This window comes from Eulemur rufifrons, chromosome 4 (assembly GCF_041146395.1).
Source record: "Eulemur rufifrons isolate Redbay chromosome 4, OSU_ERuf_1, whole genome shotgun sequence".
Taxonomy (NCBI): Eukaryota; Metazoa; Chordata; class Mammalia; order Primates; family Lemuridae; genus Eulemur; species Eulemur rufifrons.
The window spans coordinates 81,052,755-81,073,073 of NC_090986.1; the positions used below are offsets into that span (position 1 = coordinate 81,052,755).

Below are 20,319 nucleotides of genomic sequence, written 5' to 3' on the forward strand. Positions count from 1 at the left end.
CCACCATACCCAGCTAATTTTGGGGGCGGGGGGGGCGGTTGTAGAAACAGTCTCTCACTATGTTGCCCAGGCTGGTCTCAAACTCCTGGGCTCTCAAGCTATCCTCCTGCCTTGGTCTTCCCCAGTGCTGGGATTACAGATGTGAGCCATCACGCCTGGCATTCCTTATAGAATTTATTAAAAATACACATCTACAGTTACAGCAGTACTCTCAACTACCAAATGACCCATTTCCAAGTAATAATGATTAAGTTTTCTGGTAGTTTTTTTAAATTATGGTAAAAAACACACAACATAAAATTTACTATCTTAACCATTTTTAAGTGTACAGTTCAGTAGTGTTATGTATGTTTATATTGTTGTACAATCAATCTTCAGAACTTTTTCATCTTGCAAAACTAAAATTCTGTTCTCATCAAACAATTCCCTCCCCCCAACTCCCATCCCCCCGCCACCCTCCATTCAATATTCTGTTTCTGTGGATTTGTGACTTGTCTTATTTTTATAGTGTGACTTTCTTTGTTCTTCCAGGGTGAATAACTGTGTGGGATTTTCTAATTACAAATTCTTCCTGCTGTTTTTATTGTATTCCCTATTATATTGCCTTTTCGTGGCAGTAACGGTTTTAGAGTACTTTATAAAATTTTGGACGGTAAGTCTTTTTTCTATCTTAAAACATGTATTTAAGACTTTTAAGATGCCATGTTCCTAAAGAATTACTTCATTCTTTATTACAAGTAGATATGCTTTATTTTAATTTTACTAGTTAGTATTTATAATAGATCAGAGGGTAGATATGGCTACAATTTACCTTCGTTACACATGTTTATTTGTAAATAAATGTATATTAAGCAGGAAATAACTTCTTTTAGTGATCTGAATTATTTTTAGCCAAACTCTAACAAAGACATACCGATTTTAAAGAAGTAATTGCTTTGCTTGGAGTTGGTGAGACTTATTGTAGTTTTACAGTAAGAAATGTGACATTCTCAGCCCCAGACAATCACTAATGTACTTCCTGTCTCTATAGGTTTTATAGCATGTTTTTAAAGGCAAGTGATAGAAAACAATCAAATGTCTAATCAACAGGGGTCTAGTTTAGCTGTAATATATCTATACAAAGGAATGCAATGCAGCTTAAGAAAGAAGGGAAGTTCTTTATGACAAATGATGTGATCTTTGAGGTCAATTATCATGTGCAAGAAACAAGGCACAAAAGAATGGTTATGGTATACTACCATTTCTATAGCAAAACAACATACAAGTATATATTTGTATATGTCTTCTCTGGAAGAATACATTTAAAAATTCTGGACAGTGATTGCCTCTGGAAAGGGCAGTTAGAAAGGGAGATATGCCTTGTAGTTATTTTTTGAATTTTGTATACCATGTCCAAATAGTAATCTATTCAAAACAGATAATATAGGTTGAAATTTTTAGGTATGGAAGTATGTATTTTAGGAAGAAAGACTACCAAAGTTTTGAAGGTAACTGCCTCTTGAAAATGTTTCTCATAATAGCTTTTTAGCATTATTTTATTTTTTCTGTGCATGTACCATTTTGGTACAATTTAGAAATAATTTTAAAATAAATGAAAACTCCTCCTTCATTTAAACGCTCTCTTTAAGTTTAAGGATACTATTTACTCCTTGTCTTTTTCCCCTCCATCCCCATGATCCCCCTTAAATAAACATAGGCTCAGTTCTTGGCTGCCTCACTCTTGGCTCTCTCTAATGTGTTTCTGGGTGGTTGTGTGGGCCCCTGTGGTGTTCATAATAGCTGTTCTCAGCCCAGTTCTGATGCTGGCTGAGTCCTAGTCCCCAGTTTCCACTTACTATTTATTGAGCCATCAGACACGATGAAGACATAAAAATCAGCATGTTTCATTTTCTTTTCACTGTGCTTTCTGTGTTTATTTGATTTAATGGGAACAAAATCTATAAATCTGTTGATTGCCAGGCTAAAAAAATTAATGTCATCTTTGAGTTATTATTCCCTTACAAAACTTAGGTCTTGAATCAGGATAGTATACTAGAAAAGAATGTGTGCTCTGTTTACGTTGTAAATGCCATGTATGTATTTATTTGCCATAATCTGAGCTCCCTGAGAGTGAGAATTTTTGCCTCTTTTGCTTATTGGTGTATCTCAGTCACTTAGAGTATTGACTGGCACATAGTAGGTATGCAGCAAATATTGGCTGAATGAAAGAATAGCCACTGTCAAGATACTTAAACTTTAGATTTTTTGTTCTTTTATCTTTAAAATTTGGAGTAATACTTACAGGGTTGATGTGAAGACTAAATTAAGTGGTGAAAATACTTGATATATGGAAAGCATTCAGTAGATGTTTTGATTTTGTTTTTTCCAATTATGCCTCAGATCATTCCTTCTCCTAATATCATAGACATGGGAGGTTTTGGGGTTTGTTTTTTTTAAAGACGGGATCTTGCTCTGTCGCCTGGGCTAGAGTGCAGTGGTATCATCATAGCTCACTGCAACCTCCAACTCTTGGATTAAGTAATCCTCCTGCCTCAGCCTCCCAGGTAGCTGGGACTATAGGTGTGCACTACCACACCCAGCTAATTTTTCTATTTTTGGTAGAGACAAGGTCTCGCTTTTGCTCAGGCTGGTCTTGAACTCCTGGCCTCAAATGATCCTCCCACCTCGGCCTCCCAAAGTGCCAGGATTACAGGCTTGAGCCACCACGCCCGGCCTATAGACATGGTTTAGACCTTTGGTCCCCAACCCCACAGACTGGTACCAGTCGTGTCCTTTTCAAAACCGGGCCACAGAGCCCTGCCTCTTCGTGAGTGGTGGGCGAGCGAGCAAAGCTTCGTCTATATTTACGGTCAGTTCCGAACCATCACTCATATCACTGCCTGACCTGACCCCACCGTCCATGGAAAAACTGTCTTCCGTGAAATTGGTCCCTGGTGTCAAAAAGGTTGGGGACTGCTGGTTTAGACCCTCCATCTTCTGATTTCCTCTGTCTTTATTTTCTCCCTTTCTTAAGTATACTGCCTGACAATTTGTGGACAAAATAGAATATCTGACTTATTTTACTTTGCATATGCTTACAAACATATGCTTACTAGCCATTGGCATGTTTTTTTGTGAGCATACTATTTGTGTTCTTTGCCCAATTTTTTCCAGTAGGTTTTTGTATTTGCGTATGAAAGTGTTTTTTATTTAAAGATACTAATCTTTATTCTTGACCTTAGGATAGATGAGAATTTCTTAAATTGAACATAGGAATCACTAACCATAAAAGAAAATATTAATAAATTGGACTTCATTGAAATTAATAACTTTTCTTTGTATAAAAAAAGCATCTTTTAGAGTAAAAAGGCAAGCTGCAGACTTGGAGAAGATATTTGCAATGCCTGCATCTCATATCCAGGATACATGAGGCACTTCTGTAGATATTAATCCTCTTTCTGTCACAGGCTGCAATTGTTTTTTCCCCATTTTCTGTTTATATCTTCTAACCCTGTTTTGTTTATTTCGTTTTTTGACAAACCAAAGTTTTAACTGCATCTTTTTCTTTTTCTTTTTTTTGAGACAGAGCCTCACTCCGTTGCCCTTGGTGGAGTGCAGTGATGTCATTATAGCTCACTGAAAGCTCCAACTCCTGGGCTTAAGCGATCCTTCTGCCTCAGCCTCCCAGGTAGCTGGGACTACAGGCATGCGCCACCGTGCCCAGCTGGTTTTTGTTGTCTTTTGTATTTTTTTTTCTTTTTCTTTTCCTTTTTAATAGAGACAGGGTCTCACTCTTGCTCAAGCTGGTGTCAAACTCCTGAACCCAAGCGATCCTCCTGCCTCAGCCTCCCAGAGGGCTAGGATTATAGGTGTGAGCCACTGTGCCCAGCCAAAGTTTTAACATTTTTAAAGGAGTTCTTTTTATATGTGATTTCTGGCTGTTACCTATATATAGTATAAATATAGTATAAACAGTATAAATTTATATAAATATTCTCCCACGTTTTCTTCTGGCACTTTTATTGTTTTCATTTTTACATTTCAATGTCTGATTTTAAAGGAGAGATTATTGTGGTTAAAAAAATATTTTCACATTTCCTCTTCCTAAAATCCCTATGAAGATTGTTGTCCCAAAACAACAAATGTTGGCATGGATGTGGAGAGATGGGAATACTTATACATTGCTGGTGGGACTGCAATTAATTAGTACGCCCTCTATGGAAAGTAATATGGAGATACCTCAAAGAACTAAAAGTAGAACTACCATTTAATCCAGCAGTCCCACTACAGGGTATTTACCAAAAGGAAAAAAAGACATTCTATTATAAAGACATCTGCACTCGAATGTTTATAGCAGCACAATTCATAATTGCAAAGATGTGGAAACAAGCCAAGTGCCCATTAATACATGAGTGGATTAATAAAATGTGGTATATGTATACCATGGAGTACTACTCGGCCATAAGAAACAATGGTGAACCTAGCACCTCTTGTATTATCCTGGATTGAGCTAGATAGAGCCCATTCTTCAAAGTGAAGTATCACAAGAATGGAAAAGCAAACACCACATGTACTCACCATCAAATTGGTACTAACCGATCAACACTTATTTGCACATATGGAAGTAATATTCATCGGGTGCCGGGCAGGTAGAAGGAGGAAGGAGGGGATGGTTAAATTCACAACACATGGGTGCAGTGTGCACTGTCTGAGGGATGGGCACACTTGTAGCTCTGGCTTGGGCATTGCTAAAGGCAATATATGTAACCAAAATGTTTGAAACCCCATAATATTCTGAAATTTTAAAAAAATGTAAGTTTTGTTATTAGGTATGGTGAGGCCAACAGATCAGGAGACTACGGGAGACTACTGGCCACTGAAAAGATAGTTTGTTACTGATGGTCCTCAGAGCAGGGGCTGGGTTTGCAGTAGGCATGAGGGCCTGAGCCTTTATTGTGGTTTCTGTAGGAAAGGCAGGGTAAACAGAGTAAGGATTGTCCGGTTTGAGTAATTTCTGCAGACCCTGGGAGATAGGGGCAGGGGCTATCTATAGATGTCTGGCCCTGGTGTGATTAGGGCAGAGGGCCATTGCCTCCTGGGGTAGAAGAACCTGACAGAGGAGGTGGTTCTGAGTTTGGGCTCTGGATTGGTTAGTTTGCATATGAAAAGTATGCTCCTGGGTGAGTGGTTTGCTCTTTCCCAGAATTGGCTAACCCTGGGAGGAACAGTCTCATCCCAGTCAGTGAGGCCCCAGATGCCAGAGCAACAGAAATACAGAAAATAAGAAAAATGTTAATACAGAAGGGGCTGCTATTATTTCAGTTTTCAGAGTTGGAAACGTGTTGGAGAGGTTATGCAAGTACCCCAAGCTCACATACTTAATAGCATAGGAAGCCAGAATTTAAATTTCAGTTTGTCTGTTCCAACATCCAGATACTTTCCACTGTAACTTACTACTCGTGATCATAGTTGGGTAGAACATAGTTAAAGCCCTGAGTCATTAAGCACAATTATATTTCCAGGAAATACCTATATATTTCAGGATTTTCATTAAAACATCATTAGATTTTTAAGGTTTGGGTATTTAAAACCAGAGGATGCTGGCACTTACAATGCCATTGTACACATTAGAAGAGAGCACCTCTACCTGTGTGTGGTCTCAGCCTCATGAATTTTGGCCTCTGATGTCCGCAGTTAGCTGGGCCCTTTGTTTAGTTTACAACCTGCTAACCATACTCAGTGGCCCTACTTAAAACAAAGAGGATTCAGTGCCAGGTAAATGAAATCTAATTTATATAATTTCACGTTTCTGTATCAGAAAACTCATCAGTGTTGGCATGTAATATTTATTAGTTAAATAACCTTTTTAGATTCATCACGAGTAAGAAAACTAAAATCTACCTTTTTCTTCATTCAAGAAATACTTATTATAACACCTTCTCTGTGGCAGGCAGTGTTCTGGGGACTTGGAATACATCAGTGAGCAAATGGGCAGGGTCTTGTCTTTCGTAGAGCTTGCTTTTAAAGAAGGGGGAGACAGGTAATAAATACTGAGCAGGTAAGAGATTTAAGTGTGCAGGGGTGGTATGGTCGGGCAGGTGGGAGTATTAAAGAGAGTGATCAGGGTACACCTCATTTAGAAAGTCGGATTTGAGCAAAAACTTGAAGGAAATTAGTGACTATCTGAGAGAAGAGAATTTCAGGCCCAGGGAACATGGTAGGTGTCCCTGCTGTGACTAAGTAATAGTAGGGAGGCTACGGGGCTGGGATAGAATGAGTGAGAAAGGGCTGCAGGGAAGTCCAGGAGGGAGGCCGAATGGCAGAGGGCCTTGGAGAGTATTGGAAGGACTGTGGCTTTTACGGGAGTCAAATGGGGAACAGAGGAGGGACGTGATCTGATGTGTGGAAGATGGCTCTGATGGCTGAGCTGAGAGTAGGTGGGAGGGGGCACGTGTGGACACTGCCCCACGAGATAGGGGCGAAGGAGGTAAGAAGTCGACAGATCTGATTTATGGAAACTACTCATCAGAAGTTTTTTTTTTAAAGTATTGGCTAAAAACGTTTTATTTTATTCTTTGCTAGATACAAATCTCTGTCTTAAGAACTGAGTGGAAAAGTGTGTAAAGAGTACCTGAAATGTGCTTGAAGAACTAAATGTTCTTGTCTGTTTTCTCTTTTGTGTTTCTTGAGAAAAAGTTATAGATGACCATCTTAGTGTTCTTCAAAACATAAAGGATTTATAAAACTAGTGGTTAGGATAATTTTGTGTAAAAATTGGTTTCTTAATATATTGTCTCTATTTGCACAAGCTTTGCCGCAGGAAATCTACAGAGAGTTGTCCAAAGGTAAAATATATCATTGCCATGACATTCTCATGATCTATTTTGTGATATTTATAGTGAATATGTATAATAAAAATTTGCTTTGCAAGATGGTGAAATAGAACAATCACTTGATGTGTTTAAAAGATATCATGGTTACTCTGAAAGAAAGGAGAAAAACATGAACGTCAGAATAATCTCATGCTAATGACCTTCTTTTAGTCTGTAAATACTTTTTAAATCAAGCAGGACAGCCTCTTGTTCTGGTGGAATAGGTAATTTACCTATATGGTTTTATTTTAAGAGCATTTAAAGGCTTTCTCTTCCTCCTATTAATAGATACTATGCTATAACCAGTGAGTAACAAGAAAAACTTTTTTTGAAAAAAAGATAATTTCTCACCTTTAACTGTTGGCACCAGGAAAAGCAGAGTAAAAAAGAAGAAAATAAAATTAAAAAGAAAAAACAAAAAGAAAAAAAAAGATAATTTCTTCTAGGTTCTAGTTCAGTTTACTCCTGTTAAAATGCATATAGCCATAAGAAGGGATAACAGAGAAATTGTTTTCATTCATTAATACCTTGTGGTAAATTTGTCAGAATTGCTAATTACCTACAAAGGCTCTGTAGAAATGAAGCAGGGATGAAAAAAGTAGAAATCAAAGTAGCTGAGGGCATGGCACCTTTCAGTGGTGTTCTGGAAATAAAGATTAGAGAAGTTCAAAAATAAAATTAATATATCACAATTAGTTTCTGGTTAGCAGCATATCTAATTAAAACAAGCAAATGTTTTAGCATAGCTGAGGGGGAGCTCTCATATATATCTTAGATATTGGGAAAAGCTTAAATACACATAAAGTACAAATGAAAATTATTGGGGAGAGTTGTTCATTTTTTCACTTTATGACTGAAAGTATTGCTAAAATTTTTAAATGTTTAAAAGAAATTTTTTAAATGAGTCTTCCTGACCTCTTAAATAAACAAGCTGCTTCGTTAATACCAATTGTTTGCTTTTGTAGTTGTTGCTTTGTCATCCAATTTTTTATTCTTCTTCATATCTGACAAACTTTTAACATATTCAGCAATCTTTAGGCAGAACTAAATTAAAAGTTATATTTTAGAAGTTGACAATTCTGAAAATACACTTCTGGTTTCCTTCCTCAGAATGAATTGGCAGATACACGTGCAAAATTCCACGTACTTTTTCTTTTCTTTGTGTCTGCAATGTTCTTCATCAGCGTCCTCTCACTTTTCAGCTACCACTGTTGGTTAGTTGGAAAAAATAGAACAACAATAGGTAAGTAGGTTAAAATAAATTACAGTTATTTAGGAAAATGACCACAAATGAATGTGAAATCTAGAGACAGACAAGAGTCAGATAATAGAGAAATAGTTAAAAATTCTGTACTAAAATTAACTATGACTGGATGGGAACAATGGGTATATAATAAATGTAAAGGTTTATCATTTTGAAGGTTGAAGAAGTGAGATTGACTTTTATATATGTTTTCAATAATGTATTACATATAGAAGGGAGCTGACTATATTTTATAAATTTTAATAAATAAAAGCTGTTTCCTGCATTTATACAGTGTCTTTTCAAAAACCCATCAGTGGTATTATATGAAAGGAGAGAAGATTAGCACTCCCCTTGACAAGGATGGAAGAGGCCCTTGGGCCTGACAACACACTCGGTTAAGTCATTATCACCTACTTGGCTGCATCTTGGTTTTGGGGGTTTTGTTTGTTTTTGGTGTTTTGTTTTTTTTTTTTAGAGAAAGTGTCTCACTCTATTACCCCAGCTGGAGTGCAGTGATGTCATTGTAGCTCACTGTAACCTCAGACTCCTGGGCTTAAGCAATCCTCCTGCCTCAGCCTCCCGAGTAGGCGGGACCATAGGCACACACCACCACGCCCAACTAATTTTTTTGTTTTTGATGGAGACAGGGTCTCACTCTTGATCAGGCTGGTCTCGAACGCCCGAGTTCAAGTGATCCTCCGTCTCGGCCTCTCAGAGTTGAGGAACTATAGGCATGCACCACCATGCTGGACCTTGACTATCATTTTTGATAGAATGATAAGAAGATACCAGAAGCTGAGAAGGGTGTGTGGGTGGGGAGATGAAGAGACGTTGGTTAAGTAGAAGAAATAAGTTCTGGCTGAGCACAATAGTTCACAACTGTAATCCCAGCACTTTAGGAGGCCAAGATAGGAGGATTGCTTGAGGTCAGGAGTTTGAGACAGGCCTGAGCAACCCAGCGACACCCTGTCTCCAAAAAATAAAAAAATTATCCAGATGTGGTGGCTTACACCTGTAGTCGCAGCTACTCGGGAGGATTCCTTGGGGCTACAGTAAGCTATGATGACGCTGCTGCACCCTAGCCTGGGCAATACAGCAAGACCACATCTCAAGAAAAGAAAGAAAGAAAGAAATTATAATATTCAATATCACAGTAGGGTGACTATAGTTAGCAACAATGTATTATATATTTTAAAGTCCCTGGAAGAGAGGACTTGAAATATTCCCAACACATAGAAATGATAAATACTCAAGATGATGGATACTCCCTTGATTATTACACATTCTATGTATGTAACAAATACTCACATGTATCTCATAAATATGTAAAATATTATGTCTCAATAAAATAAAATTTAAAAAATGGAAAACCGGGCCGGGCGCGGTGGCTCACGCCTGTAATCCTAGCACTCTGGGAGGCCGAGGTGGGCGGATCGTTTGAGCTCAGGAGTTCGAGACCAGCCTGAGCAAGAGCGAGACCCCATCTCTACTAAAAAAATAGAAAGAAATTATAGACAGCTAAATATATATATAGAAAAAATTAGCCGGGCATGGTGGCACATGCCTGTAGTCCCAGCTACTTGGGAGGCTGAGGCAGGAGGATTGCTTGAGCCCAGGAGTTTGAGGTTGCTGTGAGCGAGGCTGACGCCACGGCACTCACTCTAGCCTGGGCAACAGAGTGAGACTCTGTCTCAAAAAAAAAAAAAAAAGGAAAACCACAGGAAGAGCCAACATTTAAAAAAAGCAATAAAAGTAGATTTACATGCTTTAAGGAGGTTCATTCTCAGATAGCAAAAAAATGTTTTAATCCTTCTAATTACATCTTATCCTTTAGCTACAACATAACAGTATATTTTATATATATTCTTTACTTCTTTACTTTTTTCCTCCCCACTTACGCATTTGACTGGCATATGTTCCATGATTGAGGCTAAGGAATAATGCTTTTCACTTGCTTTGTTATTTCCATCTTTGTGTCATTTGTCAGTGAAACTTATGTATTGTATCACTAGTATCAGCATTTATTTCCCTTTTTTCTTTTTGCTCACTTTTAAAATGAAACTAGGGGGAAAATTCAGTAAGGTATTCAAGTAATTGCACAAATATTTACTAAACACAGATGGTGGCATCGCTTACACTGAGCTGTTGGCATGTAAGAAGCATCGTTGTGTTTTACTTGAAGTATGTATATATTTGCTGATGTACCAAGATACAAAACAGGAATATGTTATTCTCATGTTTGTAAGAAAGTTAAAAACCATGCCATCTAAAGCCATGTATCTGCCAGGAAAATTGGAAAGAAACAGTTTTTTACATAAAGATGAAGAGATTTTATGGAGACATGTAGATACTTTTGTATTTGGATCAATTTAATGTGTGCTACTGAGTCATGCTGGTGGCGGTGGCTTCCACTGTAAAGATTTCTCTGCCATTCTTCCCCAGCTTACTCTCCACTGCTGAGCTGTCCACTTCCATCGTGCCTTCATCCATTTTCCATGTAAATAAAATTCCTCATCCTTATTAACTACTTTGCTTGTCCTCTTCACAGAGTCTCCTGCCATCTTCTTACCCTTCATCGGAGATGACTAAAAGGCAGCTTACATGCAAAATCCATCCCTTAAGACCTCCCACAAGAGCTAAAATCTATGTGAGACATTTCACATAGAAAACCAGATTTCTCCTCAGAATGATAAGTCTGGTAATGTGGGCCCACGTCCCCAGCTGGCGTTAGTCAGTGGAGCTGAGCGGCAGCGGACTGCTTTAGATGGGGCATGAGCGCGCAGGTTGCCGTAGTTCTCACCAAGTCCGCTTCGTTTGTTTCGTGCCCAGGTCTTGTGGGTATCTGAGAGATTGGCGCTTCCAGGGAACCCACTGTTCTCTTTGAAAAATCTTTTTCAAACTTTTTCTGCCAGTGACCACAGTAAAAAAATGCATCATTTTATATCATGACCTAGAACATGTACACATTTATAAAATTATGTAAATAGAATAAGCAAAAGTTTCACAAAACAGCATTGATCTCTACTATGTCCAATGTACTGCGATACTTTCTTTTCTAGTTGTACTGTGATACTTTTTTTTCTAGTTCCTTAAAAAGAAATGCTGGTTTTAAATCACTAAATTGACTTTATGGCCTATTAAGTTATTTTAACCCACACTTTAAGAAAACATTGCGTTAGCACACCACTTTCTTTATAGCCTCATCTCCCACACCCCTGGTCTCTGGCTAGTTCTCCACTGCTACATTCCCTCCACTGCTAAATAGAGGGTGTTGTATTCTGCTGTATCACCTCTACTCTTCTTCCTGTCGCCTACCCAGTTCTCCAACGGTTTTCTCCAAAGTTCTTTTCTTTCAATTCTGGTTTCATTTCTCACCCATGTCCATTCTAGATCCTACGACAAATGACTTGAACATCTCTTGACAGTAGCCACGTTCAATTCTTTCAATTCTGGTTTCATTTCTCACCCATGTCCATTCTAGATCCTATGATAAATGACTTTGAACAACTCTTGACGGTAGCCTTGCATCTTCTGCACCTAGGCTTTCTCCTATAATTCCTTTGCTAATCCTTCTGCCTGGACCATCTGCTTTATCCACATGTACAGTGGGGCTGGTGAAGGGTGTCTTCCTCCTGTAGGGATTATTACAACTACAGATGCAAGGTCTCAGACCTCATTGAGGCCCTCAACTCTGTTTGGCAGTAAGGTCACATGTTTCTGGTCAGATTCCTCACCTGTTACTCACAGTGGTTATTCCACATTTTCATCATTCTCCCTACTCTTCTTATTCATTTTGTGAGTCCTTCATAGAAAAATTAGAAAAAGTTACAAGTAAACTCTCATCTTCCCGTCTTTATAGCCTCATGCAAACATTTCTCCTTTCACACCCATTCTTTTCCCCTGCCCTCTGACCTCTGAGGAGCTCCTCTGTGCACCTTCCTGTCTCTTCTGGGATCCTTTCCTTCAGTTTCTACTTTTCTGTATCATCAACCTGTCCCAATGCCCTGACTTCTTATCCTTAGCTTATAAAACATGCTGAAGTGCATTCTGGTTTTGTTTTGTTTGTTTGTTATTTTTTGAGATAGGGTCTCACTCTTTGCCCAGGCTGCAGTGCAATGGCACGATTATTGCTCACTACAGCCTTGAACTCCTGGGCTCAAGTGATGCTCTTGCCTCAGCCTCTTGAGAAGCTAGACTACAGTGCCACCATGACTGACTAATTTTTTTTATTTTTTGTAGAGACAGGGTCTCAGTATGTTGCCCACTCTGGTCTCAAACTCCTGGGCTTAAGCAGTCCTCCCCTCTAAGCCTCCCAACGTGCTGGGATTACAGATGCAAGCCACCATGCCTGGCTGCATTCTGTTTTTAAACAAAGAAACACAACTTTTCCTATAAAACCTGTGTCTTTCTCTAGACCTTACTCCACAACACTTTGCAATCAACCTTGAAATGACCTGTAATCACTGTCTGCTTCCGCACCTCTTATTCATTGTTCAGGATCATGCTCAAGTACCACCACCTCCATCTTTCACCTTTCCCTACCCTGAAGATACACATATGTCTGTTTGCAGACAAAATCAGATTCCTTCACCTCTGTGCTCCCAGTGCAGCATGAGTATTTTAGCACTTATCACATTGTTATTTTGCTAGACTGTAGGTTCTTTAGTAGGAATTTCATGTAATTTATCTTTGAATCCAAAATACCTGGTTCTGTGCCATCAGGAACATAGTGGGAAGGTGATAAATAATGAAGTTACAACAGTTAGAACATCTTTTTTTTTTTTAAAGATACATTGAACACACTACAGTAGATTTCCAGAAGTATTAGATAATTATTTTGATGTTAAGGTTGATGAAATGGTAAATGTGCTATTTTTTGCCAAATAAGTTTCAGAAATTTACCTGTTAATTGCTACAAATATAGTCTTTATTTTAAATTATATTTACAGTTTTTACATTAAAGATGTAAACAAGAAAATTGGTACTTTTAATCCCTCCTACAATTTTTAAATAGATTAATTAATTTATATATTTATATTTAACAGAATCATTTCGTGCACCCACATTTTCATATGGACCTGATGGAAATGGTTTCTCTCTTGGATGCAGTAAAAATTGGAGACAGGTCTTTGGTGATGAAAAGAAATATTGGCTACTTCCAGTATTTTCAAGGTAATTTATAAAATGCAAATTTCAGAGATTGTGGAATCTATGGTAATCTCTGTCTCTCTCATTAAATGTCTTAAGATTTAGAGAATACAATACATAATGACATTCTTATGGGCTTTGAGAATGAAAATGCCGAATGTCTTGATCCTATATGGAATACTTTATACTTTTTTTTTTTTATTAGATAGGTTGAAGCTTGATGATCACGTTCCTTGGTGTTTATCCTACCAGGAATTCATTAAGCTTCTTGGATCTGTGAATTTAAAGTTTTCGTCAGATTTAAATAATTTTTATCAGTTATGTCTTCAATTGTTTTTTCTGCCTACTCCCCTCTTTCCAACCCCTCCTCTCACCAAAGTTTCTGGTACTGTGGGGTATACATATGTTAAATTCCTTGATAGTGACCCACAGTTCATTGCTATTCTGGCCTTCTCCCTCTCCCATATCTTTTTCTCTCTTTGCTTCATTTGGGTTAGTTTATATTGCTGTGTCTACAGGTTCACTGATCTCTTCTTCTGCAGTGTCTAATCTGCTGGTAAGCCCATCCAGTGAATTTTTTATATCAGATGTTGTATTTTTCAGGTCTTTTTTTTAGTATCTTACAGTTCTCTTTTCATTATATTTATTTTTTTCCATTTACTTCATGAATATACTCACTGTATCAAAGTCTTGTTTGCTAATTTCACTGAAATTGCTAATTTTCTGATTCTTTTCTATTGACTTATTTTTCTTAGCTATGTGGATTACATTTTCTGTTACTTTTCATGTCTAGGAAGTTTTGATTGAATGGTGGACATTTTGAATGCTTTTTTGCTGAGTATCTAAATTTTATTGTCTCCCTTTAAAGAATGTTGAATTTTGGGCCGGGCGCGGTGGCTCACGCCTGTAATCCTAGCACTCTGGGAGGCCGAGGTGGGCGGATCGTTTGAGCTCAGGAGTTCGAGACCAGCCTGAGCAAGAGCGAGACCCCATCTCTACTAAAAATAGAAAGAAATTATATGGACAGCTAAAATATATATATAGAAAAAATTAGCCGGGCATGGTGGTGCATGCCTGTAGTCCCAGCTACTCGGGAGGCTGAGACAGGAGGATCGCTTGAGCCCAGGAGTTTGAGGTTGCTGTGAGCTAGGCTGACGCCACGGCACTCACTCTAGCCTGGGCAACAGAGTGAGACTCTGTCTCAAAAAAAAAAAAAGAATGTTGAATTTTGTTTTGGCAGGCAGTTAAGTTTCTTATGTTTCAGCTTAGTCTTTCGGAGGCTTGTTTTAAGCTTTATTAGGTTGGATTCCACGAGTAGCCTTTTCTCTAGAGCTAGTTTACTCTTACGGTAAAATGGAGTTTCTGCAAAATCCATGTATTCAGTGAGAGCTCTCCACTCTGGCTGGTCACATTTGAATGCCTCCCAGTGCTGTGGGATCTCTGAATTGTTCACCTTGTGCTTCACAGTTGTTCTTGACTTGGATTCACATGTGCAGCTTAGCATTCATCAAAATACTCCAGTTACGGCACTGTGCAGATTTCTGTAGCCATTTCTCTGCATATCTTACTCTCTCGAAACTCTGTCCTATAGATTCAAGCCACCTCAGCTTCTCAAAACTTCCATCTCTGGCACCTCAATTCAGTGAAACTACCCTACTCTGTTTGGTTTTCCCTCCTGGTGATAAGGTCCTGGCAGGAAATTGAGACTCACTTGGTTTGTTTTTGTGTTTTCCAAGGCTACAGTCTTTTGCTGCCTATTTTGAAAACTGTTATTCTATAATGTTCAGTTTCTGACTGTTTATGATGGCATGTCAAGTGTGCCAGTTATTCCATTTTGGCTGGAAGCAAAAGTCCGTGTTCTATACAACTTGAATGTGTTTAGAATGTGAAAGTAAGGCATAACTGTACTTTTTTTAGACTGTAAGCTTCTTGAAGGCAGAGATTTTCTTGTCTTTTAGTCACTGTCATATCGCTAATGCTGAAAATTGTACCCAGACCTTCAGTAAATATCATTTGATGAATGTTGTTGAATGAATAAATATATGGAACTTACATTTGAATTTCAGTTTGAGCCTGAATTATGTTATAAATGATTGTGACAGACAGGTCAGTTACCCAAATATTTGAGTACCTGTGTTTGAGGTGCTATACTAGGCATCATAATCTTAATAGGCATGGAAGACATTGTTTCTGAGTGTATTTAAATTATTAAAAAAAAAACACTTACATCTTCAAAATTAGAAATCTTAGGAATTATTCCCTAAAATGACAAGTTATGGTAATTTCTTTATACCATGCCTCTGAAAGACTGGTGTTAAATTTGACCACTTTAACTTAATATAATTTAAATTATTACTGATATTTTTCATTATGCAGCTTGGGTGATGGTTGCAGTTTTCCAACTCGCCTTGTGGGAATGGATCCAGAACAAGCTTCTGTTACAAACCAAAATGAGTATGCCAGAAGGTGTGCTTCTTGTCATTAAGCTTTTTCGTATTCATTGTAAAGCAAATTGTATGTATGTGTTATGTGTACATATCTTATGGATAAATTCAGTAGTAATTCAGTAAGACAGCATAGATAGGGAAAGGGAAATTCTATTTAAATTTTTTTTAACTGAGGGTTGATGTGCCAGTATGCTTAGGATAACCATATCTTTTTATCCAGACTAGAACACTTGAGAGTAGGAAAGAGAATGCTTGCTTATTGATAGTTAAACCAGTGCTCACTTGCTCACTTCGGCAGCACACATGCTAAAACTGGAACGCTACAGAGGAGATTAGCATGGCCCCTGTGCAAAGATGACATGCAAATTCGTGAAGCATTCCATATTTTTAAAAATTTAAAAAAAAAAATAGTTAAACCAGGGTAGTCATAATAGTTAAACCAGTATAATCAGATAAAATTGGAAATATCTGGATAAACTAGGAAGCATCTAAAATATTCTTTGAAGATTTGATTATATTGGTTTATTTAAGTTATATTTTTTCAAAGAAATTACTCATTGTACTAGTCACTATTTTACTTTGATAAATTTTAACAGTGTCAAAGTAATGAAATTTCAAAAATTCAAATATTTTTTCATTAATTCATCTTAGAAAACATTTTCTCATAAAATATTTCTATGGCAAGCAAACTGTTTCTTAAATTCAGTGAAATAGTTCATTTTAATGAAATTTTAAAGAAGCTAGAGATACTTCTATCAAAGTGAAACAATCAAAATATATTTATTACAGAAATAAATTATAGGGGCAGAGGGATTTTAAGGTCTAAGCTAGCACATTAATATTGGAAGTACATAGGCCCTAGAACCTAGAGTCTAATTGTGCTCTAATATGTTATGGTTCTGAACAAGTCACTTAAATTATGAGACTCAGTTTTTACCTCTATAAAGATAATGATTCCTTCCTCCAAAGGTAATTGTGAGGGTTGAGATAATTTGTATAAGGTGCCTAGCACAGTGTCTGACCCATAATAGGGACCCAACAAATATTAGTTCCCTTTTCCTCCTTATTTCCTTCCTTCCTTCATTCCCTCCCTCCCTGGATCTCTTAGCTAGAAATATAAGTCTACGCTAAATCACTGAATCATTTTTTCCCCTTAGATCTAAACTGCAGAGGTAGAAAGCAGAAAACTTGGGAAATGACAGGTAATTTTTTTGTACTGGCCACAGACATAGATCCTCACCTGTCCTTGTACTACCTTACGGCTCTTGATTAACATGTTAAAAACATTTCAGACTGGCCTCTGGAGCTTTTTTTCTTTTGTCTAATTGTTTTCATTGGCAGCGTTGGAATACAGATTCTTGGGTCTAGAGAGCCATTTAATGGGGGGGTTGCAGGCATATTTTTCTTTTGAAGATTTCTTTTGAAGAGTGTTTTCAGAGTGCTGAGATCTCTTGAGTTGCCCTCACATATTTAGGAGAAGGAGTACTAATTTGCTGCTTATTAATTTATTAAGTACCTCTAATTGAGCATTAAACTATTTTCTAAATTACTTGCTCTTCCTTTCAGTATTGGCTCAAATCAACCTTTTCCTATCAAACCACTTAGTGAATCAAAAAACCGCTTGTTGGACAGTGAATCTCAGTGGCTAGAGAATGGAGCTGAAGAAGGCATCGTCAGATCAGGTAATAGTTCACAGCTGAAAATGCTGCTTTGTCTGGTTCAAATGAAAATCACCAGATGTAATAAATTTGGAAAAATCAAAATAATGTGACATTTTAAACTGCTAAAATATGTGAAACTTTTAAATAAAATACATATGATGTGTTCATGTTTACTGGTAGCTTTTATGGGCAATGGGGGAGAGTAAGGAGAATGTAGTGGCTGTTGTTTTTTGTTCTGTTTAGCTGATTTTTTTTACTCAGCCAAATATTATGAGTTGTGGATACAGTATAGAATAGTAGATAAAATTGAAGTGGGATTTTTAATTGGACCTGGTTTTATAATATGGTCTGGCCACTTAACTCTGTTTTAGGTATTATAGCCTAAAACATAATCTGAAATGGTTCCTATTGATAATAGTAATAGCATTGTTATTATCCTCTTAGATTGTTGAAAAATGGTTTGGAACATTCAAATAAATTTGTACTAACTCCAGGAAGTACCCTAAAAGCTTGCTGTTAGAATTTCTGATTTTTTTGTTTATTTTATTGACTTTTAGTAGCACTTAAAACATTCTGTTAAATTAGTATCTTTAGGATAATTACACTCTTTATATAAGATCAAGGGAAATCCCAGGAGTTTGAGGCCAGCCTAGGCAACACAGTGAAACCTCATCTCTTAAAAAGAAAGATGAAGGGTAAAGTCCATTTTGTGTATTTCCCCTCCCTTCCCCTCCCCTCCCCTCCCCTCCCCTCTTCTCTTCTCTTCTCTTCTCTTCTCTTCTCATCTTTTCTTTTCTACTCTGGGTTTCACTCTGATGCCCAGGCTGGATTGCAATGGCCTCATCATAGTTTACTCCAACCTCAAACTCCTGGACTCAAGTGATTCTCCTGCCTCGGCCTCCCAAAGTGCTAGGATTACAAGTGTAAGCCGCTGTGCCTGGCCTAATTTTTGTACTTCTTAATTATTGCTGCTTAGCATCTTTAAAGCTGATGGATATTTTCACAAGGATAAGCCTAAAACCAGAATTTTGACTCCTAATGCTCTGTACTTACTTTTGGGTTCTGCAAGAAGACAAATGGTTGGCACTGTAAGCCTATTTAGTGCTCACATAATAGTTGTTTTTATTGTAATCAATTTCACCACTTAGCCAGAAACTTAATACTTTTTTTCGTCATATCATATATAATTATGTGCTTACAGGGACACATAACCATGTTACAGTGGCAATAGAAAATTGAGTACCACTTGTTCATAACTAACCATTTGAATAAGAGCAAGGTAAGACAGTATAAAGGTAATTTCCTTGAACAAATGCAGTTTATTTGCATATTTCATAACTCAAAACAATTTGCCTTTCTATCTTTTTTCACTCTTTTCAATTATATCAGCAAATTTAGGCAGTATAGGAGAGACTGGAAGATAACATCTGCCACAATCGCATGTTTCTTACCACTTCCACCACAATCTTAGTAAACATTTATCAGTAAATTAATGCCAAAACTAATAAAAATTATTTCAAACTGGTATGTAGACAGCTAACCTTTTCAGTAAACAGTATCTTATTAATTTAAGAAAAAAAGGTGACTTTTGATCCAGAGAAGAGTGACTAAAATTAAAGGCTGATAAAAAGACTTAAGAAGTCCATTGATGTTACTTGGTTTGTTAAAGATACAACAACAGAGCATTGCCCTGTAATAAGTGACCATGTAGCAGGAGCTCATTTTTACAAAGGAATCTCATCTGGAGTGTTAACTCAGGGGAGCATCTGCTTCCTTGCCCACGGATTTGTCATGAGCAGTCAGGTCCCTGCAGAGGACTTAGAGCCTGTGTCCAGGGTTACAGCCAGAGCCTAAGACCCAGTACAAAGTCAGGGTACAGGTACTGGGGGCGGGGGTCACACTGGGCAGAATGGGCTGCAGCCTGCAGAGGAGCTACAGGACCTGCATGTGGGGATTGAGGGCCAGGTCCGTGCCACCAAGAGCTGGAGCTGTGCAGTAGCACTTGGTCCCTAGACAGGTCCTCGGTCTACATTTCTTCTTCATGTGGGTGGAATAATGGCTGATGCTTGTGGTTGTTAAGAATCCTCAGCTCCAATTCCTCTAATGTTGCTGTGGGAACTTTCCCACATCCTGCACCCATCTTAGAACAGGTATAGGTAGGTAAAATATCTTCTCAAATGATATCCAAATTAGCAGTCAGGGAGTACTGTTGAGAATCTCCCCATTTTAAAATACTTCCTTGATTGCTTCAGGGGAAGAAAGTCAGTGATATCCCCTCATTTACTTCCAGTAAAAATCTTTACTACTATAATATTAGTTGTATTAAAGAATTAATTGCCTGTCTTGTTCTATTACCAGCTTTCTACCTTAGTCCACAGAAACATTTAATAAATATTTCAGGAATAAAAAATTAAATTTTAACCAATAATTCAATTGTTTGTTTTTATAGGTGTATAAAAACATATTATGGACTGATATTTTCGATTTCACTTGTAAGAAAATGATCAATGGATTGAAATAATTGAAGTATAACAGAAGATATATTTTTTAAAAAAGGAAGCCTTTGTACAGTTCGCTGGATTCACAGAAGCACTACTCCAGAGCAGAACGATGCCTTAATCTTAAATGTCCATTTGTACAACTTGACTTACAGCTACAAAAGTAACTTAATTTTACTCTGGAAATAACACTTACCTGTTATGAGATGCTGTAATATGAGCTGTCATCACATGTTAACATGGCATATGTATTTTTTTTTGATACCTGAGTTACATTATTAGAGTTGTTTCTTAGTATCCATGTAAAGTTTCACTCCAAAAACACAAGCTAAAACTTGTCTTAAGTAAAGTACATCTAGGGCAAATGGTGGCTGAAAGTGAATAATATCCAAATTACTGTTGCTTGTTCTATATAAGGATAAGAAAATAACTGCTTTTTTAAATTGGGCTTTGCTAATTTATAATTAG

General features: G+C 37.5%; 1 protein-coding gene and 2 non-coding genes across 3 annotated transcripts in view; all 3 read left to right on the forward strand.

The window, feature by feature from the left end:
* ZDHHC20 (zinc finger DHHC-type palmitoyltransferase 20) overlaps positions 1–20,319 on the forward strand; it is a 65,025-nt gene extending 44,706 nt beyond the window's left edge. The window contains exons 7-13 of the mRNA XM_069467441.1: positions 532–652; positions 7,962–8,094; positions 13,143–13,269; positions 15,622–15,711; positions 17,259–17,374; positions 18,555–18,632; positions 19,803–20,319. Coding sequence (XP_069323542.1) covers positions 532–652; positions 7,962–8,094; positions 13,143–13,269; positions 15,622–15,711; positions 17,259–17,374; positions 18,555–18,592 — 625 coding nt within the window. The 3' untranslated portion in view covers positions 18,593–18,632; positions 19,803–20,319. The remainder of the gene's footprint in view (positions 1–531; positions 653–7,961; positions 8,095–13,142; positions 13,270–15,621; positions 15,712–17,258; positions 17,375–18,554; positions 18,633–19,802) is intronic.
* On the forward strand, positions 8,414–8,541 carry LOC138383116 (U6atac minor spliceosomal RNA). The gene has a single exon (XR_011233558.1). It is a non-coding gene; the product is annotated as a U6atac minor spliceosomal RNA (small nuclear RNA).
* LOC138383067 (U6 spliceosomal RNA) lies at positions 15,975–16,081 on the forward strand. Its single transcript, XR_011233521.1, has one exon. It is a non-coding gene; the product is annotated as a U6 spliceosomal RNA (small nuclear RNA).